At 36.8% G+C, this 27,580-nt stretch overlaps 1 protein-coding gene across 2 annotated transcripts in view; it reads left to right on the top strand.

The window, feature by feature from the left end:
- The window catches only part of PPP2R2A (protein phosphatase 2 regulatory subunit Balpha), an 83,829-nt gene extending 56,402 nt beyond the window's left edge, over nucleotides 1-27,427 (top strand). The window contains exons 4-10 of one of the 2 annotated variants that reach the window (XM_079927903.1): nucleotides 10,672-10,837; nucleotides 16,778-16,890; nucleotides 17,619-17,796; nucleotides 19,816-19,980; nucleotides 20,907-21,076; nucleotides 23,573-23,664; nucleotides 26,185-27,427. In XM_079927903.1, the coding sequence (XP_079784029.1) occupies nucleotides 10,672-10,837; nucleotides 16,778-16,890; nucleotides 17,619-17,796; nucleotides 19,816-19,980; nucleotides 20,907-21,076; nucleotides 23,573-23,664; nucleotides 26,185-26,464 (1,164 nt within the window). In that variant the 3' untranslated portion in view covers nucleotides 26,465-27,427. The remainder of the gene's footprint in view (nucleotides 1-10,671; nucleotides 10,838-16,777; nucleotides 16,891-17,618; nucleotides 17,797-19,815; nucleotides 19,981-20,906; nucleotides 21,077-23,572; nucleotides 23,665-26,184) is intronic. The other variant, XM_079927904.1, reaches the window with a different exon arrangement.
- Nucleotides 27,428-27,580: the final 153 nt, after the last annotated feature.

The raw sequence follows: 27,580 nt of genomic DNA, 5'->3' as shown, positions 1-27,580 counted from the left end.
CCACAGCTATTATACATCCATTCCAAGGTACACTGGCGCTTAACAAGTGAGCATTTCTTAGACCCTGATGATGATGCTAGCTCTCTTTGCAAAGCACAATGATGCTTGAACGATCGCGTCTGCAGTGTCAGCATTCCTGGCTAAAACTCACTTGACTGGAGATTTACGTATTTCCACTCACTCTTTTTATTGCCCTTAATTAAGAAGAAAAGATCATACTGTAGCAGCAGTGAACCTTGCACATCAAACTTTGACATCTTTAACCCACCTTTCTGTCTCACTTTTACCCTTCAGGTGTGGCAGGTCCCCTTCCTGTCATCCTGTCAGGCACACTTTGCTGCCTGTCCATCTGTTTCCCAGGCAGAGAAACTGGGTGGTCAATAAACAGGGTCTTCATTCAGTTCGAGTATATTTCAGCCTGGTGTTCCTGTAACATTTTCTGCTGTTATTTAATAGTATTTTTATAACTAACACGTTTGAATAGTTTTCTATTTGACAGAATCTCTGTGATAGAAGCAGGGTGTGTAGGGAAATTGAGGCACAAGGGTAAATCGATTTTAGGCATCATGTGCATCACATGGTCAGAGTCCAAAATTTTGAGTCTAATCCAGTGTTCTTTATAGCATGTCCTGAAATAACTGACCCATCTTACTAATTTTCACAGCTTGTATATAATGGCTTTTGACAACAAAGTGGATGGTGGGATACATTCCTTCTGATAATGATAATTTGGAGGGAGATTCCATGCAGCTGTTACGTTGTGGTGTTCCGTAGTTTTTAAGGGATCTTTGTTTCTGTGGGTGCTCATATTAGGTGATCAGTAGTTGTTGAGGTAGTTGATTTCCTGTTGGCTTTGGATTGCTCAGAACTTCTCGTTCCTCTGAGGCTTTTTGATATACATGATAAGCTAAAGTGTTGGGGGAGGGTTGATATTTTTAAGGGACAGTTAAGGGTAAAAGTGAGCAGAGAGGTGGTTCCTTTCTGATTTCTTTCTGGATCGTTATGCAGCATTTGTTTTCTGTTTTCTGTGACTGCTGGTTACTTTCTAGGATTTCTTTCTCATTTTTTTGTTCTTAATGTGGTATTCCCAAAACTCCTTAACAGAGTACAGAAGAAAGCTTAGTGTGCTTATCTCAAAAGATGGATAGTATTGTTAATATGTTTGTATTCCCTTTCTGAATTATTTAGAAAGACTGGAATGGGACTCAAAATCAAGATGTGGTGTAACAGAATTCAATATCGTTTATAGAAAGGGCTTGGTTTAGTCAGTTGTTTAAGTGAAGGGACAGATCCTACTGTTTTAGAGTGATGTGGCACTGTTCACTTAACATAGTACTTCCCGTGCGCCAAGCAGAATAGCAGATTTAGAGACATTGGAGAGTAATGGTTGAAGGGACTAAGGCTGTAAAGCCAGGAGAAGAAGAGACTACGAAGAGTCTTGTAACTTAGGGGTTCATGTGGAAGAAGAGATTAGTTTATTTTGTGTATGGAAATAAGTACACAAGAATTGGATGCCCATCTGTCAGGAATATTGTGGAAAGAATATGAGAAGTTCAAGAAAATACTACCACTGTGGTTTCTTCCAAATCAAAATATCTATAAAATAAGCTTCCTTTTCTAAGCTACCGGGCTTTACCTGTCTTCATTTTTCATTCAATTTTTTAATCTAAGGTTGTGCTTTCAGAGTACAAAATGTTAGAATCACCTAAAAGTGCAGCTAACCACCTAAAAATTTTAACCAGAATGTTAAAATGCAGGTTCCTAGATTGCACTTCAAAACCACTAAGTCAGAATTTCTGGAAGCCAGAGAGACACCATCACTTTTCCTCTTTTTATTTATTTATTTATTTATTCATTCATTTACTTACTTACTTTTAATAAACTCCTTTGGGGACTTAACCTGTTAGAAAATTAAAATTAAAATTGACTGCATTCCAATACCAGGATAATGAAGCTCCAAAATACAGCTTCAAGTCTATCTTTTCTAAAAATATGTTTAAACTGTTTTTCCAAGATAGATCATGCATATAGAAAAATGCATAGAATTATATGTGTACAGTTCTATGGATTTTCACAACAAATACATTTGTGTAACTATCACCTGGGTCAAGAAATGGGATATTACTGGCACTCCAGAAGCCTCTCTATCCTGTCACTACTAGCCCCTATCCCGAACTAACCGTGAATTTGTTTTGCCTGTTTTGAACTTTATATGTATATGGTGTGTTCATAGAAATTAAGAGCTAAAATTTATAGGGTTTGCAGGGGTTCTTAATCCTTTCTGTGCCGTAGCTTCCTTCAGTAGCCTGGTAAAGTCTGTGGACTTCTCAAGAATGTTTTAATTGCATAAAATACATAGGATTGTGAAGGAAACTATTGAAATATATTTTTCAATTTATTAAAAATACTTATTTTTGAGCAATATGTGTTTTTTTGTGACTAACAGCTGAAGTGTGATTTTAAAACATGTCATTTCTATAGTGACAAAGTCATGGTATTGCTAATACTGTGGCCTGCTGCTACATCCATAATTGAAAGAAATGCTGAATTTCAGCTAGAGATTAGTAAAAGTAACATGTAAATTTCTACCACATCCGAGTTTATAAAATCCCATGGACCCTTGGGAGTTGAGTAGTCTGTGGGCCCCAAATTTGTAACCTCTGGTAATGCAATCTCTTTTTACCAATAAAGAAACTGGGGGGCTCAGACAGCAGGTTTACTCGTGGAAAGTTGTACAGTTAACAAAGAAGTGAACCCTTGCTCTAGAACCCTTATATCCCAATTCCCTGTCCATTGCTTTTCCCATTCTGACATGGGTATAGCAACAACAGTTTATATGCCAGACCCTCTGCCAAGCTCCCTAAATCTTATTAATCTTCATAGTAAAATAACGAAGATGTTATGCACACTTACTATGTCTCAATTTATTACAGATTTATAAATGAACTGAGATTTAGCGAAGATAAATGTCTTCTCTAAGATCACACAGCTAGTCAAGTAGGTAAAAAAAAAAGCTAATTCTGTATAAATTGGGATGAACATCCACAATGAAAAAAAAATCTTACTCCTCTAAGTAATGAGCCTAAGTGGTATAAATCACACAAGAAAATCAGTTTCATTAACTTTATAGTAATGAGAAAAGTACTTATCAGACTTTTTAATAGTAGCCATTAAGGTATGATGTTTTCTCTATAGAGGCTTAGAGAAGGAAAAGTTGGAACGAGTTTGAAAGACCTGCACGTTTAAAGACCTGGGTTCTAGTCCTCATTTGTATTTACTCATCCAGCCAGCCACCCCTCTTGTTCAGCCATCTGTTATCCAGATTGCTAGTCTCAGTTTACCTCGTAATATTCCCAGTAATTAAAATTTTTTGCCCTATGCCCTGCTCTTATTCTGTGTCATGCTTTAGAAATAAATTATCCTGGGTAGTTAGATAATCTGAATAATAGCACATTGACTATTTTAGATTTTGGCACCCATAACCCCCATGTTGTTCAAGGGTCAACTACATTTTGAAATATAAAACAAATGGTTGTCTCTAACAAGTAATAGAATTAAAGGAGCATTAAAAAACAGTAACTAAGTTTTCTTAGTGCTCTATTTGGAAGCTTAAAAATGTCCTTTTTTTGGGGTTTCCCTGGTGGTGCAGTGGTTGAGAGTCCGCCTGCTGATGCAGGGGACACGGGTTCGTGCCCCTGTCCGGGAAGATGCCACATGCCGTGGGGCGGCTGGGCCCGTGTGTCTGAAGCCTGTGCTCCGCAACAGGAGAGGCCACAACAGTGAGGCCCGCATACCGCAAAAAAAAAAAAAAAAAAAAGTCCTTTTTTTTCTCATTTTTATGTGATCAAAGGAAAATACATTTAATGTTTCCTAAAATTTTTTACGTTTTGGTCTAGGAGCAAAGTAAATATTTTCTGTATTTTCACAGAGTTTCATTTAAGGCAGAGGAAGTTAGTAAAAACACAAGGCAGTTTTTTATATATTTAGAATTAGCTGTTATAGAACATCAAGTGATGTTCCTTCAAAGAAGTCATTTTTAACTCTTGATTATTCTTAATATGTTTATCGTGGAAAATATGAAAACTGTGTATCATTTCCACAAAGAATAAGATAAAAATCCAAAATCATCCCATCACATGAATAGAGATCAATTTATGTATCTGTGTTTATTCTGGGGCTCTACTTTGTTTTGTAGAAAAAGTATCATGTTGTATGTATCATTCTGTAACTTCTAATGTTTTCTTGCATTAATCTCAGTCTCAGTCAGGGAAGTGAAGAGACTATTGCAAACCCTGAGTGGAAACAAGTGCATGTGTCATTTGGAAGAATCATAGTCTGTCTTTATAACTTAAATGACACAGTTTAACAAACATGTAGCTTGTGGAATCTGCAGAAGGTATTAATTAGCAAGGAAGCATTGCGCATAAATTAACATGGTTGAGAAACATTGATCTCCGTATGAATTTAATTGGCTCTATAGCATTTCATAATTTACTTGACTTAGGTTGTTTATGCATTAAGTTGTTCATACATCTTTGCATCATTGTTTTTCATTAGGTTATACTTTGAAGTGGAATTGTTCAGTACCTTTTTAAGGCTTTCAATAAGTATGGACAAATTATCCTCCAGAAAAGCTGTGTAAATTTATACTTCTCTCAGTAGTGTATGACTTTGTCCATATTCTCATCATTAAAACAGTGGTCATTATCATGTTTTTTTATTCTTCATCAGTTTAAAGGCAAAACATTATTCCTTAATTTTTAATACTAATGATGATGAGTAGTTACACATATATTTATTTACTGATCATTTTTTAGGTAAATGACCTTTTCATCTTTCAGAGGAGGGTGTTAATATTTTTCCTACTTATTTTTAAGGACCTTTTACACATGAAAGGTAGTAACCTGTTGTCTTAAGATGCACTTTTCCCCCAGTATACTTTTTTTAACCTTTAAATATTCTTCCTAGTCGGACAGACGTCCACCTTTCTCTGCTCTTTGCTTTCATTTTTATACTTAGAAGCTCTTTTTCACTTCAGAATTATATAGAAATTATTTGCCATTGTACTTTCTTTTGGCTGCTTTTATTTACTTTTAATTATTCCCTCTGGAATTTATTTTTGTGTAAGAAATGAAGTTCTAATTCTCTTTCCAAATGTTTGTTTGGCTCAAACATCATTGGATTTTACTGCTGTTTTATATTCTGTTTCGGCTTGTCTGAACCTCAGAGGCATACTTGAGGTCATGACACTACCATTATAGATCATGGCGAGGCCCTTTCTTTAAGTAAACAAACACGTGCACGCATGTGTGTAGTCACACGTACGTTAACTTATTTGCATAATGTGCTCCCATTCTCCCATGCACCTCTCCCTTCATAGATAACCATTTGAATGTGTTCTTATAATTTGTATTTTGTTTTTGTGTGCTGTTTGTTATTTAATTGTGGCAAAATATCCATGTGTACAATACAATTTTGCCAACCACATATACATTGTTATGCAACAGAACCCCCAGTTCTGCATAACTGAAACTCTGTACCCACCGAACAGCAACTTCCTTCTTCCTCCCTCCAGTCCCTGGCAGTCACCATTCTTTCTGTTTCTATGAGGTTGACTACTTTAGATACCCCGTATAAGTGGAATTATGCAGTACTTGTCATTTTTGACTGGCTTATTTCACTTGGCATAATGTCCTTAAGGTTCATCCATGTTGTAGCCTATGACAGGAGTTCCTTTTTTTTTTTAAGGATGAATAATATTCCATTAAATGTATATTATACACACACACACCACATTTTCTTTATTCATTTATCAGTTGATGGACATTTAGGTTGTTTCCACTTCTTAGCTATTGTGAATAATCTCATTTGAGATTCTGTTTTCAATTATTTTGGATATATACCAGATTGCTGGATCATATGGTAGTTGTTTTTTTTTTTTTTTCCCCATCTGTGCCTTGTGGCATGCAGGATCTTAGTTCCCTGACAGGGGATCGAACCTGTGCCCCCTGTAGTGGAAACGTGGAGTCTTAACCACTAGAACGCTAGGGAAGTACTTTTTTTTTTTTTAATAAATTTATTTATTTTTGGCTGCGCTGGGTCTTTGTTGCTGTGTGTGGGCTTTCTCTACTTGCGCTGAGCGGGGGCTACTCTTTGTTGCATTGTGCAGGCGTCTCATTGTGGTGGCTTCTCTTGTTGCGGAGCACGGGCTCTGGGCACACGGGCTTCAGTAGTTGTGGTGCACGGGCTTAGTTGTTCCGTGGCAGGTGGGATCTTCCCGGACCAGGGCTCGAACCTGTGTCCCCTGCATTGGCAGGCGGATTCTTAACCACTGCGTCACCAGAGAAACACTATTTTTTTATTTTTTTGAGGAACGCCCATACAGTTTTCAAAGTGGCTGCACAGTTTCTATGCTGTATTTTTTTAAAAGCTGTATTGAAATATACACAGAAAAGTGCACAAAACACTAGTGGATTATCACACACAGAACTTCCCATCCTTCCTTTAACCTTTCTCATTCCCCTTCCCAGTCATTCCTTTCTCTTTCCTCCCCTTGTAAACCTGTCTTCTAACACTTAGTTTGGCTTGTAGTTATAGAACTTTTTATAAATGGAATCTACAGTAAGTATTTTATGTCTGGCCTTTTTGCTCAGTTTATGTTTGTGTAATAATTTGCTCACTTTCGTTGCTATATAATGTTCTTTTGTAAAACTGTACAATTTGTCCATTCTGTTACAAATAGATGCAGACATTGTGGTTGTTTCAGTTCATGGCTTAATAATGCTGCTGCGAACACTCTTGAGCAGATTTTTTGGTGCACGTTGCCATGCATGAAATTATCATGTCATGGGGGGGTAGGCATTTAGTTTTAGTAGACAACACAGTAAAAAGTGGTTCTGCCAATTTTATTCTCATGAACAATATATGAAAATTCTGGCTGTTCCACATCTTTGCCAATGCTTTGTATTGTCAGTAATTTTAAAATTTAAATATTGGGAGGTTATGAGGGTATCTTATGGTGGTTTTAATTTGTACCTTTCTTGATTAACGCCAAGGTTCAGCATCTTTTTATGTGTTTATTGGCCATTGGATATCATCTTTTGTGAAGTGCCTACTGAAATCTCTTGCACTTGTTTTCTGCTGGGTTGTTTGTCATTTTTCTTACTGATTTGTAGGCTTTTTGCACTTTTTGAATATATGAACCCTTTGTCAGTTGTATTTGTTGGAAGTATCTTCCATTCTGTGACTTACCTTTTCATTTTTTCTGAATGGTATCTTTTGACAAATAGAGGTTATTAATATTAATATAATTCAGTTTATCAGTGTTTTCTCTAGACTTAACTGCTTTTTCTGTCCTGTATAAGAAATACTTCTCTACCCCAAGGTCCAGGAAGATCTACATTTCTGTTATCTTTTAGATCTGTGCTCTCTAGTATGGTAGTTAGTAGATCCCTGTGGCTATTTAAATTTTAATTAATTAAAATGAAGTAAAATTTAAAGTTCACTTCCTTAGTCACAGTAGCTACATTTCAGGTGCTCAGTAACCATGTGCGGCTGGTGGCTACCATATTGGACAGCACAGATACAGGCTATTTGCGGAAAGCTCTCTTGGACAGTGTTGTACTAGACATATTCACATTTATATTTCTGATTCACCTGGAATCAGTTTACATGAGTGGCTTGTGGTGTAGTAGGGGTCAGGGTTTGTTTTATTATATATGAATAGCCAATTAACCAAACACTATTTAGTGAGAAGACCATCCTGGCTCAGCAGTGCCACTTTTGTCCAAATTCAGGCCTGTTTCTGGGCCATCTGTTCTATTCCATTGGTATATTTGTCAGTTCTCATGTGAGCACCACACTGTCTTCATTGTGGCTTTAAAACTTGATCATGATATAGTATCCTTTATGTATTTGTGGCTTCTGTTTCTGTCCATGTTGAAGTATGTGATTTTGTTTTTGTGGACTGTGTTTTTTTAATGTATGTGAAGAATACTCTGTCTTGCACCTCATTCTGTGTCCTACTTTATCACTAAGAGCTGTGTTTCCGAGAACCTTCTGTCTTGCTGTGTGTGCATCTAACCCATTCTTCGGAATTTCTGCACCAACTCCATTTGCCAGGTTAATTCCAGCTGCCCTTTACCAGACTAGTGCCACCTTTTATTCATACTTTTTGCTTTTATTTTTGTTCATTTAGAAAATTTTTATTGAATGCCTGTTATATGCCAGATACTATTACAGGTGTTGGGATGAAGCGTTTCTAAATTCATTAAGAAGATTTCACATAGATAGATTGTGGGGTTAAGAAAATAGACTCTGGAAAGCTGTGCAAGAAAAACCCAAATATTGAAGCATTCTAGAATGTATCATGATTCTCTCTGATTGTAGGAGAGTTTTTAAAACAAAAATAAAATAGCCTTCTTTGACTTTGATGCATTCTTGTTCGAGTGGCACAGTGTTGGAGGACATGGGATTATGTTCCTTTTTTTTGTTTGCTCAGTGTACTTAGTTCATGCAGAGAACAGTGCTGTCGTAACCATTATAATGTAAACATCCCTCCCCACGTTTTAGGGAAAATCCCACTGTCTGCTAGGGTCCGGCTCTGCAGTTCGTTAAGTCAGTCATTGTTTTATGGCATCTGTTTTATGACATCTTTCATTTGTTACTGCTGCTGTCATCTCTCCTGTTATTTTTTGTTCTTATCCATTGTCTTTAAAAATTCACTGTAATTTTAGCATAGTTTCAGGAGAGAGTGCACATGCGTCATGTATCTTTAACTTGTCAGCTGTAACTTTCTCCTTGTGTGGTGTGTGTGTGTATATATATATACGTGTATATATATATATATATATTTTTTTTTTTTTTTTTTTTTTTTCCTGTCGGAAAGAAACAGTGCTTCTTGCAATCCATTGAGACGGCCAAACACCTCCAATGATTTTGTTTCTGAATCATGTAATAGATCATGTTTAGACCCATTTGGTTATTCCTGAGTCTTAAGGATGATGTTATTTTTCTGTTGTAGAAAATATTTTTATATGGTTGTGCTTTTCTTTTCCTTATCATCAAATACAGACCCTGATAAACCTAGTTTCTGCATATACCTTGGCCTTGCTTACCTTGGCTCTTTGTTTTGCTTACCTGAATTATATGGACCTTAGTTTCTACTTTTGACTAAAGTTTCACAAACACAAGTTACAAGAAATTAGAGATTCTGTGTTAATAAATTTCTCTGTACCTCTGGGACCTAGTGTACATAGTACTGTAGTCTCTAGCTTAAGTTAAAAACACTGCATTATATTGTAGCTTTTTTTGGAGAGTAACATGACAAACGTTTAGAGACTGAGTAACTTTCAATGGAAGACTTACAGAATTTCTTCTGGTGAGATATTAGCATGTACATATTAAATGGGTTAGGTTATCAGATTTGGTGTAAGAGTATGGTAATGAGACCAAGGTTCTGAGTTTGATTTTTACCCTTTCCATATCCCCAGTGTGGATTATGTTCTGTGGTATGCTCTGCATTCTCAGTATTGGCAAACCCACTCAGTAATAATTGATACTACTGTCAGAGGACCCACATACAACTGTAACCATGAATGATCGATCCAGATAATCAAGCTACTGGAAAAAAACAACCCAAAACATACACTTACAAGATGATGATTCAATAAAGTTTTCTTTTTATAAGGAGAAATAATAATAGTGACTAACAGGTCATTCTTATTATCAAGTAATCTTAAACGTTTCATTTGCTAATTCACTTTTACTTAAAACAGTTCATTATAAATAATATCTTTTAAACTATTTTTCCATTGGTTTTTTGAACTAGACATTTAATGTTTTTGGTGGAAAGGTTTTTGATTATGTGATGATGGATTAAAAGGTAAAATTCTGAACATGGTTATAATTCTCATTTTTGCTAAGGTAGTGTTAACTGAAGAAGTTCACAGGTAGTCTCTTTATCCAATAGCTTAAATTATATTCACTCACACTGATACTAAGTGAAATAAATCGTTGGTGCGTGCTAGGCTCATAATATAAGAAAGATAATTCAAGGAGGGTACGCAGTTGTTGATGGGGTGAGGCCTGCTGGGTATTGCTGAATGTGGGCTCAGTGGGTAATAGAGCCCTGTAACTCTGGTCTTGGGTGTGGGGGGGTCGGGGTCAGATGTGCTGTTGCATTTATGAGAGCTCTTCTCTTAAAGAGTTTTTCAGCAGTGAATTGACCTAAAGGCAGGCATGAGAAAGGGAAAGGAAGAGGACAATACATCATGTTAAGTAACAGATAGAGAATTGATCCTTAAAACAGTGGGCAGAGAAAGAAGGTGTGCCTCAGCCAGCTGTTCCTGATGAGCTTTTCTTATTTAATCTTTACTTTTTGTCATGTATGCTCAGTAGTCCTCTGTACTGTGTCATATACAAAGGTAAAGTAATCAGCAAAATGATCTGTATTTTAATAACACTTTTCCTCATGAATTGGGCCTAATTATTAGGCTTTATTTAGCTTTTCCTTTTTTTTCTTTTAAGCATTTGTATTTATTCCTTGAAAGCCTTTAAATATAAAAAACAATATAATGTATATAAGATTCAGGGTCTGTTGGAATTGATATATATGTTTGATTAATTTGAAATATTTCTCAACTGGTCCAAATATTTTTGTTTCCATTTTAGAACAAAATCCAGTCTCATAGCAGAGGAGAATATAATGTTTACAGCACCTTTCAGAGCCATGAACCAGAGTTTGACTACTTGAAAAGTTTAGAAATAGAAGAAAAGATCAACAAAATTAGGTGGTTACCCCAGAAAAATGCTGCTCAGTTTTTATTGTCTACCAATGGTAAGTGTAAATTTTTTCTTTTCATATGCCCAGTATGTACACATAAGCCTGTAGGATGCTTTCCCCTTTTCAAAGAGGAGTAGTTGTTAAGAGATCTCCGCAAATAGACATTTGGAAATATTTTTTCCCTATATAGAATGTAAACTCTTCTTTTTTGTCTTCCCTTTTTTATTGTCTTTTAGTTTTTAAATTCTATGAAAGAGATCCTCAGGCGTCCACTTCTTTTAGTCCACACAGTTTGTAGTGAGAAGAATGAGCTTTACCATTCGGTTTGGGTCAGATCCTGTTTCTGCCACTTCTTGGCTTAGTCGCCTTGGGCAGGTTACTAACACTGAATCAAGTTTCTCTCATCTGCAAACTGGAGATGGTAATATCTGTGTTACAGTACGGCTGTGAGGAGCAGATGTGGTGACTCCTAGTGTCCATAGTGAGTGCTCAGTAAATATTAATTGCGTTTCCTCTTCCTTTTTAAGTGTGCCTAACTCTCCAAAGAGTATTTCAAACTGTAAATACAAAACACTCTGTCAAAGGACGGCCCCCATTCCAGGATACTCTCTAGGAGAACGCTCTTCTTACTTGATCCCCATCCAAGAAGGACACAAACCGGAGTTGACTCATTGCCTTCTTCCCAGCGAGCCTTATGGCTGTAAGAAGATGCTTCTTATACTGTTTTGTTTGTTCAGGAAACGTTATTAAGTGAGGGTTAGAATTATATAATGACTCTACCAGGATTTAAAGTCCTTTATGACAGGTTAAGAAGTGGGTCATTTCTTTTGTTCTTCTAAATTTTTTTCATATGAGTTGTTGTGACCTGGTTTATCCCTGTGGATTTGAGTCTAAAGAGAAGCATTAGAGTGATTGAGGGTTACGTCCAGGTGTTCTGGGTAGCTATAGTCTGTAAAAATTTAGATTAAAAGTTTTTTGAGGCTGGCACAAGGATTGGGGAAAACCTCTCATTTTCTCATCCCCTCGGTGTTAATAAAATCAGATTTTAGCACCTAGACCTCACCATTCTTTAGCACTTGCAGAATGTAAACTCAAGTGACTTTGGGGGTGACCCGGTAGACAGCATTAAGTGCTGCCCTCATCCACCTTAGTCCTTATCACCCATTGTATCCAATTATTGGAAATGCATTCCCCAGAATGATGCCACTAGCTGACAACATAAATGTTCGCTTCCTCTTAGATGCCAATTTTTCTGATTGTCAAAGCTCTCCCTAACAAGTCCATTGAAATCTGTACCATCTACCCCCTCTCTTTTCACATAAATTGCATTCCCCTCTCTTCTTACTAAAAGAAAAATAAATAGAAATAATGATTTAAAGCTTGTAACTTAGAGCATCCTAGATGGAGGTTATATGTTTACTCATGTCGCATGTTGGCTTCTAATCTTGGTTCAGTTTTAATTTACATAGGTAACTAAGTTATTTCAAATAGCACTTCAGATACTGCTCTTTGACACAAATAATATGTAATTATACCATTTACGTAGTTTCTTCTTTGGAAGTAAATGTTCCAGGAAGTGTGTTTGCTCATAGTAATTTTGGCGGTTCACTTTTTTAAAAAAATTAACTGATTAATTAATTTTTGGCCGCGTAGGGTCTTCGTTGCTGTATGTGGGCTTTCTCTAGTTGCAGCAAGCAGGGGCTACTCTTCGTTGCAGTGTGCGGGCTTCTCATTGCGGTGGCTTCTCTTGTTGCAGAGCACGGGCTGTAGACACGCGGACTCAGTAGTTGTGGCTCACAGGCTCAGTAGTTGTGGCGCACGGGTTTAGTTGCTCCGTGGCATGTGGGATCTTCCCAGACCAGGGCACGAACCCGTGTCCCCTGCATCAGCAGGGGGACTCTCAACCACTGCACCACCAGGGAAGCCCTAGAGGGGAATTTTTAAAGTACAAGCTGAAGCAGAATAATGAAGCCCCATATACCCAACACCCAGCTTCAGTAGTTCTCAGTTCCTCACCAGCTGTTTCTCAGGTACTTCTCCTCCCCCTCCTTCTCAGTATTATTTGGAAGCAAATCCCACTTCAGTTCACTTATGGATTAAATCTTAAATCTCTTTCAGTTCTTATTTATATCCACACGTGTCTTCCATGCAGGTTTCCATGTGCTCCTCTGTGATTTGAGATAAGGCATCATTTAACCAGGCGAGCCTTTCTAGACACTAAACCCTACAAAAGCTCAGTGGAAGGAGAAACCATTGGAAATTGCAGTGGTTGGGTCGGGTTATGTGAATCTATGTAATATTTTTCTGTGGACAGAATCAACAGTGTTTCCCAAATAGGATTCCTGTGTAAATTTGAAAAATCATTGATTAATAATACAAATTATTTTAAAGGACACTACACAATGCATTGTAGGTTTTTGTCTTTTTGTTGTTAATGAATACTAAGTAAAACACAAATTTGGGGGTGGGGGCTGTATTTTTTGTGCTAAAAGTAGAGTCCATTGTGGAAGGCTAGAACAAGTATGGACATTTTACAAACTGCTGTGTCTGGGTATGGTGAGATAGGAAAATGGATGAGAGGAGTAGGACTTAAAAATCTGTATCTGAAAAGCTTTATTCTTTGAAAAGAGAGAAAGCAAATATGGAAAAATGTCAACTTCTGTTAAATCTGAGCAGTATCTTTCTGTTATTTCGTATAGTTTTCTCTGTGAGATATAGCATAATAGTACCTTTTCCCCCCACAGGTAATGGGTCTTATACTCACAAAAAGATTAGAAACCACTGGGGAGAGCAGTGGAAAATAGGACCAAACGTTCCAGCTTTGAATAACCCAAATTAATCTTACTTTCATCTTTGTATTGGCTTTCCATGATCATCACAAACTGTTCAGTGTTTCCCAGATTGTTTTCTTTTTTTTTTTTTTTTTTTTTTGGTATGCGGGCCTCTCCCGTTGTGGAGCGCAGGCTCAGTGGCCATGGCGCACGTGCCCAGCTACTCCATGGCATGTGGGATCTTCCCAGACCGGGGCACGAACTCGTGTCCCCTGCCTCGGCAGGCGGACTCTCAACCACTGCGCCACCAGGGAAGCCCTCCCAGATTGTTTTTACTTAAATAACTTAATAGTCACCTTCTTATAACTTATTCACAATGTTTCTTCAAGTGATCTCTTTCTCTTTCTCTTTAGCCTTCTTTTGCCTTTCTCTGAATTCTCTTCAGTTTCTCTACATTGCAAAAACATCCAGCTCTAATCTGTTGACCCGGGTCCTTGAATATATGAATAATACAAAGTTCACTCGTAAACAGGTTGTGTTTTAACAGCTTATTATTAAGAAGCTTTTTGGATTTTATGTAAAAGCTGCACACCCACAGAGGAGAGTTGGTGGCATGGTTCTCCCTGGTCTGACCCTCTGGTGAGGGGGGTGCTGGGGTTGTGGACTTCTTTAGTTATCAGTGTTCACAGTGCAGGGAAACACTGCAGAGCAGTGGTTCTTAACTTTTTGGAAGCAACAGTTCTCTTTGAGGAATCTAATAATCCCCTTCACAGAAAATGAGTATATTCACATAATCTTGCACGCAGTTTTATGGAGTTTGATTATTCTCATGTACCTCTAACTGTGGACCAAAAACTCCAGATAAAAAGGTCACTACTGTAGAGCATAAGAATTTTGATTTCTTTTAAATTCCGGACCTGCCTTGTTCCCAGGCACTGCACTAAAATTGTGTAGTACTTCTGGATCCTTTGTTTATGCCATTAAAGGTTGTAAAAAGTCTCTTAAGTTACAAATTTTATCACTTTAAAATTTTTGTTTTGAAGTTTAATTTGCTTTAAAAATCTGTTTACCCAAGTTATCTTCTTTCATTTTTCTTTCTTTTTTTTTTAGAATTTTCTTCTTATAACACTACTAGGAACCACAAACACTAATTATGTCTTATTTCAAATGTTTGATAAGTATATCGTGATTTATTTGGATCTTTAGTAAGGATGAAGAATTTGAACAGGCCATAAGATAATCATGGGGACGTGTATGTGCCCGGGGGTGTGTGTGTGTCATCCTTATCATTATTTAGGTGATAATTTCTCCCAAAATGTAGAATTCAGGCCTTGGCTCATTTATATTACAGATTTGGGGACAGGTTAAATATTCTAAAATATATCATTCTTTACCTAAATTATATAAATATATATAAACTAAATAGCACACAGAAAACACATATAACTTAACTGCAATATAACTGAAAAACAAGATCACAGAGGGTTCAGATGAAATACTAGGTTACAAGTTAGTAAACTTAGCAGTTTTTCTCTGTGTCCACTTCATCTCTGCCAAGGGCACCCACAGGGGCAGCATAGCATGCTCTTCTGCACCAGGCAGAGCGGGGTGGCCAGGCTGGAGGAGTCCCTGCTGCCTCTCTATGACAGAGTTCTACGGTACCTTTATGCACTGCTTTTTCAAATTGTGTTATACCCATTTGCTTATGAAGGGCCATTAAGAATGTGATACCTTTATAAGTGTAGTTTCAGGATTGTAACACAAAGTATAATATTAAATAAACGTGCTTGAGTCCATAGTGATATAAATGGTTGATTGAATAAATAAATAAGTGGGGAGAAGGAACGCTTGTTACAAAGGAGAATTACAAATAATATGTGGACAGATATTCCTCCGTGCAGGGACTGTAACTTAATTGTCCTTTTAAGTGTAGACTGGACTTAGTGACTCACTTCCAAAGAATAGAGTATGGCAATGGGGAAGTAGCGAAACCTGGCAGTTACTGCCTTAACCAAGTGATCAAATCTAACATCACCAGTGGAAAAGTCACGTTGGTGCTATGTATACACTCGCTTCGCCTCTGGGCTCCTAAAAACCCATGATCCCAGTCTGATCATGAGGAAAGAGCAGACATACCCAGTTCAGGGACATTCTACACAATACCTCGTCACTGCTTCTCAGAACTGTCAGGGTGAAGAAAACTAAGGAAAGTCTGAGAAATTGGTAAAGTCAGAGAGCCTAAGGAAGCTTGACAGCTAATACAGTGTTATTTGGATCCTGGAACAGAAAAGAGGCATTAGTGGAAAACCTGGTGAAATCAGAGTCAAGTCTGGAGTTTAGTTAATCGTAATGTAGAATGTTAATTTCTTAGTTTTAACAAATGTACTGAGGTTGCATAAGATGCTGACATTAGAAAAAACTGGGTGAAGGGTATATGGAAACACTCTGCAACTTCTCTGTAACTCTAAACTTACTTCAGAATTAAAGCTTATTGGGCTTCCCTGGTGGCACAGTGGTTAAGAGTCCACCTGCCGATGCAGGGGACACAGGTTCGTGCCCTGGTCTGGGAAGATCCCACATGCCGCGGAGCGGCTGGGCCCGTGAGCCATGGCCACTGAGCCTGCATCGGCAGGCAGACTCTCAGCCACTGCACCACCAGGGAGGCCCCTGTCTTTCTCTTTATGACTTACTTCACTCTGTATGACAGACTCTAGGTCCATCCACTTCATTACAAATAGCTCAATTTCGTTTGTTTATGGCTGAGTAATATTCCATTGTATATATGTGCCACATCTTCTTTATCCATTCATCCGATGATGGGCACTTAGGTTATTTCCATCTCCTGGCAAAATTAAATATTAAGCATTATATATGTATATGTTTGTATATATGTATAGACATATATGTGTTTATATGTACATAAATATACAATTTTTTCCCTTTAGGTTTAATTATTTTTGAAGGATAAGGACCTGGCTGTGACTTGATTTTAATATCAAATGGAATTTTACAAGTGCCAGTAACATAAATATGCGATTTCTGTACTGTTTTTCTGTGTATGGATGTTTTTATTCATCTGGTAGTAGGAAATTTGTTTTCTATTAAGTCAGATCACGGATTTTATTCTTGGGATACGAAATGGTGTGTTTAAATATATCTTAAAGTGTTCTTCTTCTATCAGTTTTAATCTTTTTTTTGAGGACTTTCTTTATTTTCTCCCCAGATAAAACAATAAAATTATGGAAAATCAGTGAAAGGGACAAAAGACCAGAAGGGTATAACTTGAAAGAGGAAGATGGAAGGTATAGAGATCCTACTACAGTCACTACACTACGTGTAAGTACATTAAAAAAAAAAAAAAGGTTCTAATTCTGATGAATTACATTTTGTATTCCTGTTATATATTATAGATAGTCAGCAGAACATCAGTAGGAGTAATTACAGTCTGCTCTTTCCCAAGATTCGGTAACCAGATAGAACATTAATAACTCAAATATTAAACAGACCCTGATCTACAGAGAGGTTTCACTGTGGTCAGGGGCTGAACCAGGACTCAGCACAAGCCTGTGTTTTATACTGTGCCACCATACTCTCTTTTGCTCTCATGGTTTGATTGTCAGCTGTTAGAAGGTTAAGTTTCAAGGTTAACTTTCTTTGGAGATCAAAAAAAGTAGAAATGGACTAAATCTTTTAGTTGCAATTAAAAAAATACCAAGAATTAGATGCTTTGGGCTAATTTCCTTTTTAGCCACTTTAAATTATAAACATTTATTAGCTTTGCAAGTCTTTCAAGCAAAAGATTGAAACTGGGAAAAACTGCAAATTCTCATAGTACTGCTCTCTGTAAAAGAAGGTAAATTTTCCAGATTTTTCATTTTTCTTCCCATTTTAACACTTTAAATAAGCAGTCAAACATCAGTTGCTTTATAAAACTAAATCTGTGTAATATTATACTGTTTTATGTTCCCTCAAAAACTGGAGTAATGAAGTATTCTGGACCTTCAGTGCTTTTGTAAACAGTAAACATTTTGTAATCAACGGTTTTTCATGTGTCTTGTTGACAGGTGCCGGTCTTTAGGCCCATGGATCTAATGGTTGAGGCCAGTCCACGACGAATATTTGCCAATGCTCATACATATCACATCAACTCAATTTCTATTAATAGTGATTACGAAACATATTTATCTGCAGATGATTTGCGGATTAATCTTTGGCACCTGGAAATTACAGACAGGAGTTTTAGTATCCATTTGGTTTCTTTTTTTTGGTGTTTGGTAAAGAACGCATGTTGTGCCCATACTGGATTTATTTTCATCTCTCCTTAGTGTGTTTTGATTCTTTTTACAGTAGCTTCTTATTTTATACCATATTTTCTTTGTGTTTAAGTGATTAAACACTGGCTGACGTTATTTGATAAAAAGCATAACGTATCAATTTAAAAATTAGATTCTTAGAATTTTAAGGAATTCATCTGTTTGTACCTATGAAAATAGAAAATTTTTTAAATAGCTGTTTCTTGTAACAGAAACAAATATGTGGAGTATATTCTTTTTTTTTTTTTTGCAGTACGTGGGCCTCTCACTGTTGTGGCCTCTCCCGTTGCGGAGCACAGGCTCCGGACGCGCAGGCTCAGCGGCCATGGCTCATGGGCCCAGCCGCTCCGCGGCATGTGGGATCTTCCCGGACCGGGGCACAAACCCGTGTCCCCTGCATCGGCAGGCAGACTCTCAACCACTGCGCCACCAGGGAAGCCCTGGAGTATTATTCTTAAAAAATGTTTTTAATTATAAAAATAAGATTGGAAAAAGAAATTCATACAAGTCATGATGCATGGCAGTATAAATACTTTCCCAAACCTCATTTTCATTGTTTATGTTATCCTCCTGAAATTTTTCTGTGCATATACAAGTGTGTGATATATCAGATATATACACACACATATACTATATACATATAAATATAGAAACGTATATATGTTTGTTTTTAATTTCTTGATAAATGTTAGTTATTATAACTGGTATTAATGTATGTCTTTCCAAATAGGTATCATTTGAAAAATTAACACACTACTATTATTCATACTCTACCAATACAGGCATACCTGTAGTGGTAGCTGCTGAAGGGTGGAGGAGCTGTGGCAACTTCTTTGAAATAAGACAACAGCGAAGTTTGCCACGTCAGTTTTGACTCTTCCTTTCATGAATGATTTCTCTGTAGTCTGCAGTGCTGTTTGACAGCATTTCACCCACAGTAGAACTTCCCTTCAGAACTGGAGTCAGTACCCTCAAACCTTGCTGCTGCTTTATCAACTAAGTTTATGTAATGTTCTAAGCCCTTGGTTGTCCTTTCAACAATTGACTAAATTCACCATCTTGTGGGCACAGTTCATGGCACCCCAAAACAATTACAATAGTGACATCAAAGATCACAGATCACCAAAACAAATGTAATAATAATGTAAAAGTTTGAAATATTGTGATAATAACCAAAATGTGACAGACACAAAGTGAGCAAATGCAGTTGGAAAAATGGCGCTGATAGACTTGCTAGATGCAGGGTTGCTACAAAACTTCAATTTATAAAAAATGCAGTATCTGTGAAGCTCAATAAAAGCGAAGCACAATGAAATGAGGTATGTTTATAGTGTATAAAAGAGCCTGTTTTCCTATACCTTTAGCAGTCTAGTTAGTGAAAACTTCTTGTTTTGATTCGCTTCTTTCATCCTGAGTAGATTTGAGCATGTTTTCGTATTTATCAACCATTTATATTTCTTTTGTTCTTTTCCGTATTTTTTCGTTGGATTTGCCTATATTCTTATTGGAATTTCTTTGTTTTTAAAGCACCTTTTCGACATCAAGTAAATCAGCTCCATTGTTTGTGTGTGAACAGTTTCCCTTTTTTGCCGCCGTACAGATTTTTCCTTTTGTTTTGTTTGGAGTATACACTAAGTTCTTAATATTTAGGAAGATGGTGTGTCAGTCTTTTTCTTATGGCTTCTTTTTCTTATGGCTTATCATACTCAGAAAAAAAAGACCTCTACATGCTAAGGTGATTTAAAATTCACCCGTGTTTTCGTCTCAGACTTTTTTTCAAGCATTAAGAGTTTTGATCCCTCTGGGATTTATACCCATGTAAGTAGTAATATGCAGTTTAGAATTAATAGTTGTGCTTAAGTCTATGAATGAATTTTAGATTTGAAAAACATAAAATTATGCTTGACCTTTTTTCTAAGTGGAAATTCCTTAATAAAATGCTGTCCAGATATTGTGGATATCAAGCCTGCCAATATGGAGGAGCTGACAGAGGTGATTACAGCAGCAGAATTCCATCCAAACAGTTGTAACACATTTGTATACAGCAGCAGTAAAGGAACTATTCGGTTATGTGACATGAGGGCATCCGCCCTCTGTGATAGGCATTCTAAACGTAAGTTTATTGCATCTTGTTTTCAAATGATAACATTTTCTGTTTGTCTTCAGACATGGTAACTACATTTACATAGGTTTACAAGTCTTAAACCTCCTGTTCCCTTTGGTAAGCTGTCTGACTCAACATGAGGGATTGTAGGTTATTCTACTGGAAGAGCATAGAAGGCTGTCTTGGGGGCATGTCTGTTGAGTCCCAGTGGATGTATTTTTAATGGAATGCTATTCCTTGGGAACTTGAGTTGGGTTCTCCAGTCGTGTATTCAAGTAGAGCAGTTCCTTTCTTCCCTGCCTCCCTTCTCTCTTTTGTTCCCTCCCTTCCTTTCTTCCTTTATGTTTTGAGCTTCCTAGGAAGATTTCTTCTGAGATGAGGTTTCTTTGGCTTAAACAAGTTTGAAAAGTACCAGGTTAAAAAAATTAAAGGATTGCATTATTCTTATCTTCAAGTTGTTGAAGATTTTAAAAACTCATGAAGATTGGTACATGCTGCTTATCAAAATAATTTTACCAGGCCACTAAAAAAATAAAATGCGGGTATGAGTTGGAATGGTGAGGATGGTGTGTTTCTCATGGTGACAGTACAGGCAAAGTCAGTGAGGTATATGCAGGACCTCAGATTGGTGCACTGAAGTCAGACATCTTGAGTGGGTCTGGTTCTGCTGAATTAGCCAAATGACTCTGGAAGGTGCTGTGCTACATACGTCCTTTTGCATCTTCAACTTCAGTACTAAGTCACTCTCATTCTCTTAAGAAACTCTCAGGGAGGGTATGTTCTTACAGCCAGAGAGATGTTTTTCGGTTCTTTATTTACTCTGCCATTTTTAGCTCACTCTTAGGAAGTTGATGAATGGTGTTTTGAGTAAATGCTTTGTCCAAGCCAGAATATTTACAAATTGCCCTCAGCCCTCCTATTTTGCTTGTTTTTAGTGTTTGAAGAACCTGAAGATCCGAGTAACAGGTCTTTTTTTTCTGAAATCATCTCTTCAATTTCTGATGTAAAATTCAGCCATAGTGGTCGATATATGATGACTAGAGACTATTTGTCAGTCAAAATTTGGGACTTAAATATGGAAAACAGGCCTGTGGAAACATACCAGGTATTTGCAATTTTTTCTTTCAGTGAGTATATAACCTGTTTACTTACTTTTAAGTGTTCATAGAGAAGGATTTTGTACTATGTGTTAATCCCAGTACAGTGCAGTGCGTGTTCACCATTAGGCTTTTTCCTTCAGAGATCCATGAGTACACTGCCTTTGCTTATGTTAAATTTATATATATTTTTATAGGTTGTGTTTGTGTATTCAGTTTTAAAGTGTAAAGCTACCAATTTGGTTCGGTAATAACTTTTTTCCCCTGTTATCTACATTTAAAGTGAGGATGGAATTACGGTCTCTATCAAGGTGTGGGGGAAGAGGGTTGGGGAGAATGGTCAGTCCTAGTTGAGGTGTCCTGGATGGAGTCTGGATCGTGCTAGTTGAACTAGAGCTTAGCTTTGGTGTGCCCAGTCAAGTGAACTGGCATTCTCCTTTTGGCTAATAACTGCTGTCTTAACCTAAAGGAGAAGGACTTGTGAGAACCCAGCAGACAGCTTTAGGAGCTGCCTTTCTGTTGTAGGATGTCAGTTTGGATTCTCTTCTTGTCAGCCAAGCCACTACCGTGGATCCCTTTCTTCTGGAGAAGAGAATGAAGATGTGCACAGCTGGGAACAGGGTTGGGGGGCCAGTAGAAACCTGTGTTATGCCCTAAGCTGCAGTGTAGAAAACATTTAACACTGCTTTAGGAACACAGAATTTATAAATGGTACCTTCTTTACGTTGTATGTTCTCAGTAAAATTAGAAGGATGTTTCTCAAACTTTTTAATCCTCTTTGACAAACATGAACCACTTAAGAGTCTCCTTAATGGTATTTGAAATTTCAAAATAAATGCTACATTGAAACAACAAAGGGATACAATACTGCTTTGTTTTTAAATTACATTTGTGTAACTGCCGAGATTCTGATCTATCTCCTAGTGATCCGCACCACCATCACTGTCACCACCACCACCCCATTCCCACTGAGAATAATTGGTCTGAACCTTAACTTCATTCTCTTACATTGTTTGGTGAGAAACCCTGTATGTGCACTCTAAAACTTGGCTGAATTATCATGATTTACCTGTTTTACCTGATTTGCAGTTTTCTACCTATGCTGTACTAGATTAGTGATTGGGAGTAGAGTCACATCATGCTCAAATGTAGCATATGCAGATTCAGCTATTATTGAATATGTGTAATTGAAATGGACAGTTAAAATGACTTTAGGTTGTTTCATAGAGAATTCTAAGCATTGAGAAGGTACCTACTCTTTAAAAAATTTATTTATTTATGGCTGCATTGGGTCTTCGTTGCTGCACGTGGGTTTTCTCTAGTTGCGGCGAGAGGGGGCTACTCTTTGTTGCGGTGCGTGGGCTTCTCATTGCGGTGGCTTCTCTTGTTGCGGAGCATGGGCTCTAGGCGTGCGGGCTTCAGTAGTTGTGGCACGTGGGCTCAGTAGTTGTGGCTTGTGGGCTCTAGAGTGCAGGCTCAGTAGTTGTGGCTCATGGGCTTAGTTGCTCCGCGGCATGTGGGATCTTCCTGGACCAGGGCTTGAACCCGTGTCCCCTGCATTGGCAGGCGGATTCTTAACCACTGTGCCATCAGGGAAGTCCCAAGGTACCTACTCTTTTCTATCATTACTTCTTTTTAAGGTTCCCTTTAAGTAAAAAAGAATAGTGAGACAGAAACTTGTTCTTTTTCCTTATGATCACAACAAATACTTTGGAACTGTCCTTTGTAATTTAGCAATATTAATATAGAATTGTATCATTTCTCAGAATACTTTTTATGTAACTAATTTATTTTCTAGTTGATCCCTTTGTGAAATACTAGTGAGTAAACATAGAATTATACTTCAAAAAACAGAGCTACATTTTCATTATCTTTGGATATTGTATAAGTAATAACAAGTATATCAAATATTTCCATAACACATACCTGGAATAACCATATAATTTATCACCAAACTAGGGCAGGGTCATGCAATGCATAACGTATGCACTTAATAAGGTATTGTAGGCTTCAGTTATTTATGCCCCAAAAATGGTAGTGAAAAAGGAAGTAAAGCCACAGTATTGCATGTTTTTTATCAACAATTAATGGGCTGAAAATCAAGTGTTAGCAAATTCAAATATTGCTATAATATTCTTTAATTAGTCTCTTATCTGTGCCAGTTTTAAATGTTTTCTGGCCTAAATATTTCAGTCAAGCTTGTAAAGAGTACATGTGCTATGCCAAGAAGGGTATTTTTCTCTATTGTACGAGAGGAAAATGTGTGTTCATGGAAGGCGGATCAGATGTCTGTGAAAGGATAAAATACCTTTACTGTTTCTCAGAGAACTGAGTTTTTTTGTTTGTTTGTTTTGAGAATTGAGTTTTAATGAGACTAAAAGGTATGTATACATGTTTGTATATGCCTTAAAAATATATAGATTTGTTAAACCTTTTTCTAATTTCAAGAGCAGCAGATCTTAAGGTGTAAGCTAAGTATACATATATATTTATTTTTTCCCCAGGTGCATGAATACCTCAGAAGTAAACTTTGTTCACTATATGAAAATGACTGCATATTTGACAAATTTGAATGTTGTTGGAATGGATCTGACAGGTAAATTGATTTTAATTTGAACTGAACCCCTTATTCAAATTGAATTTCATTAGAGGAGAGAAATTTACTATTTCACTCCTAGTATGGTTGCTACATTTACTAACGGCCAACCTGTCTTTAAACTGACATAAATTACATTTACCAACTTCATTTTCCCTAGGGTTTCCTTGAAATAAATTTAGTAATCTTACAGCAGTATTGGCAGATAAAAATTAAACATTATGTTTCACTAGTAAATGTGAAAGTATCCCAAAAAATTCTAGATATAATATATTACGATATAAATTTTAAACTTTACCTTTTATGAACCAGATCAATCACATTTTTGACATGCCAGTGGTTAAAATGGTGAAATTTCAGTTTGGTTGTTACTTTGCTATTAAATTGTTTTGAGAAATATTTAGGCAGTAGATACTTCATTTGCAGCGTTACACACTGGTTTTTCCAGGTACTACATTAATACCTCATAGAAGAGAAGAGGTAATTACCATGTATTATTTTAACCATATTACCATGAGTAATTAAGCTTTTTATAATCCACAACTTCATCAAAATGTGTACCATTATTTCGAAGGATAAATAAGTCTTAATCATTCCGTTTTTAAATGTCAGTATTTATTTATTATGTCCCAATAGAACAGACAATAGTAAAAGAAAACATAATTCTGGAATTATTAACTTGCTTTCAAGGTACTCATTAATGAGTATTCAACAATAGTTTTATTGCTGAAGCTTAATAAGAGTCAGGTTTCATGGTGCTTTTGAATATAATAGAACTTGGATAATTTATCTTCTGTCTGATTCTTAAAATTGTTTTTATCTGATTATAATATGAGGCCCTGTAGGCTGGCCACAGCACACCTGGAGTAGGAGCAAGCAGGCTTCGAATCTGAATGCCACTGCTCACCCGAGGCGTCAAGGAGACAGGAAAGGGAAGGCGACACTGGTGGAGCAGGATATGGCGCAGTGCTACGGCCAGCTCGTCCTCATAGTGTTTAAACGTCGTGTTCCATTGTCAGGAAAAATTGTTTATTTCCCTTAACATAAAAAAATTTTTTTTGAAAGACTCTCCTATATAATGACAGTATAGGCATCTAAAGCAGAAGAATTTGCATTGATGCAGTACTGCTGTCTAATCCACAGATCCCCATAAATAACACGAGTTCTCTCAATGATGTCCTTTCTAGCAGAGAAAAAAAATCTGGTATCCAGTCCAAAAGTATATGTTTCATTTAATTTTCACATCTCATTAGTCTCCTTTAATCTGGAAAAGTTCTTCATTCTTCCCTTGTCTTTCATGACCTTGCTTTTTTGAAAACCACAGGCAATTTATTTTGTAGAATTTTCCTTAATTTGAGTGTTGTCTAATATTCTCTCGTGTTTAGATTCCAGTTACACATTTTTGGCAAGAATACCACAGAAATGCTGGCTAACAACACCTTTTAAAATAGCATAGACTAGGTGCCCTAATCCATTAAAACCTCAAGTTCAGCTAACATGGGGATGCCAGTCTAAACTACAGAAATTATTTTAAAAGAAATACAGTTTTATTACCTTCAGGAATATGCACCGACCTGAGTTTGGTTAAAATGTTGTGAAGTGTCCTTCGGGAGAATTGACATTAATGAATAGGTCATGATCATTTGTATTTAATATGTGACCCTGTATAATATATAATATTTGTAAGTATTCAGAGATGTTTTCAAGCATTACCTTAAACAGTTCCCAGTGTCCTATAATCTTATTTACAATAATAATTTAAACCATGTGGGAAGGATGTAAGTAATTTATTAATGGTTTCAAACATGTGAAGTTTTGCTCATTGGGCTGCTTAGCAGATGTTGAGCCGTGATGGATGGCGAGTAGGACTGACAGAGAAATCGTCTTAGGGTTAATAGGCAAGAATGTGGTGCCCCTGTAAAATGATACTATTAAAAATATTTGTCAAAAAATGCTTAAAATATATTTAGTGTTATAGGTTAAACGATTTTCTGTTAATAATAGTTGTATATGCTACTTTCTTTATATACTCTGAAGCAGATTTCTTATAAGCATACATAAGATGTTATTGTCTGAACCAGACAGTGTCCTGGGGACATAAATAGCTTATAATGTAAATCATAAAATAAAGCACTGGTTTCTTACAGAAAGCTGTATACCATTGTTTTGGTTTTTTTGTTGTTGGTTGGTAGAAGCTGGCTGGTCTAGTTGGTTGCATAGACTGAAGTTGCAAAAATATTCAACTGATAATTCAGTACTACTTACAAGCTTTACTTGAGGATGCTTTCAACTTTGCTGACAGTTTTGGTAGTCATGAAAAGGAGTCATTAATAGAAAATCAAGTTTACTAATACTATATTCCTAGTTTATTCCAGTGATTGTTCCCTGGGTTGGTGTCAGCCGCCCCCTCCTTAAATCCAAATCTGCTTGAAGTAGCTCTTTCTTTGGAGTACTAGGCAAGGTTTCACCATTGAAAACTAATGTTCATTATTTGACTGAGTGCTCTGTCTACTTTTACAGTGTTGTCATGACTGGATCTTACAATAATTTCTTCAGAATGTTTGACCGGAACACAAAGCGAGACATAACCCTAGAAGCATCACGGGAAAACAATAAACCTCGCACAGTTCTGAAGCCACGCAAAGTGTGTGCAAGTGGCAAGCGAAAGAAAGATGAAATAAGCGTTGACAGCCTAGACTTCAACAAGAAAATACTTCATACAGCCTGGCACCCCAAGGAAAATATCATTGCTGTAGCTACTACAAACAATCTGTATATATTTCAAGACAAAGTGAATTAGGGTTGGCATTCCTAGCAGAAGAGCCCACTTCCTGCTTAGTTGAGATAGTTGAATCTAGCATTCATACTTAAAAAAGAGAGGTCCATTGTGGCGCCCCTTTTCCAGTGTTTGACAATGTGCCATTCGACAACACATTTTTAATAGCTACATGGAGAAAGCTCTGTGGATTCCTCACTGTGGTGTTCTCCATGTCTGCTAGCCATTTAGGTAAGGGTAGGGCACTTTTAATTTAAATGACTTCTTGCACCATCTTGCCTAATGGACTAGATTGGACTGTATCAACATTGATTTACTCCACTTTTTATGCCTTCCATTGTGATGACGTCAAACACAAGTGAAAGCCTTCAGTCATGCTTATGGGATTTAATTGTGTATCCTCATTACTGTATCATTTGTGGGGTACACCCCTCCCCCCTTTTTTAAATTAAATACAGCTCATTCTTACTGTGGCTTGTAGCATTCCTCCTCTTCTGGCCTCCTGGACTCTTCCCCTTCATCTCTCTTACCCTTGCCCCTCCACCCAGTCTTGGTGGTGGTATAAAAAAGGAAAGAACGAAAGCACACAAAACGAGTCAGTTTGGGGTCAGTGGTAAAGGGGGTATATGTTGCGAACAAATGTTTTAATAACAGTTGGCTGTAATCACTCCTTGCCATGTCTGGCACTGAAAATAAGGAAAAAAAAAAACTACTACTGAATAAACGTGACAAAGAATGGAGAATCTGGTTTTCTTTTTCTTTTTAATCTACCCCTTTAAGCCAATATTTTGTGTCATAGCTTTGGGTGCAGTGAAATGAAATGAGGTTCCATTGTTTTATGGGTATTTTTGTTAATTATTTTTAACAAGTGTTCTTTTACATGGAGGAGAGGTATTGGTTCTGTATGAACATGTTTTGACTATATATTGATATTACTAAGGATATCATGATCTATACATGCTACTAGATTTTTTTTTTTTACTGTAGTTATAAGGGTATTGGATACATTGTATCTACACTTAATTCATTATCTGTTAATGAAACTGTTGTAAATGGGAACCAAATTTGTAGAACTTCATTTTTAAAGACTTTACAGTGCTTAATTTCATTTTTGTGTTACTAAATACTAAGTCAAAGTCT

This window comes from Stenella coeruleoalba (genome assembly GCF_951394435.1).
Source record: "Stenella coeruleoalba genome assembly, chromosome: 7".
NCBI lineage: Eukaryota > Metazoa > Chordata > Mammalia > Artiodactyla > Delphinidae > Stenella > Stenella coeruleoalba.
The sequence above is the reverse complement of the archived record's forward strand: the minus strand, read 5'-3'. Positions and strand labels throughout refer to the sequence as shown.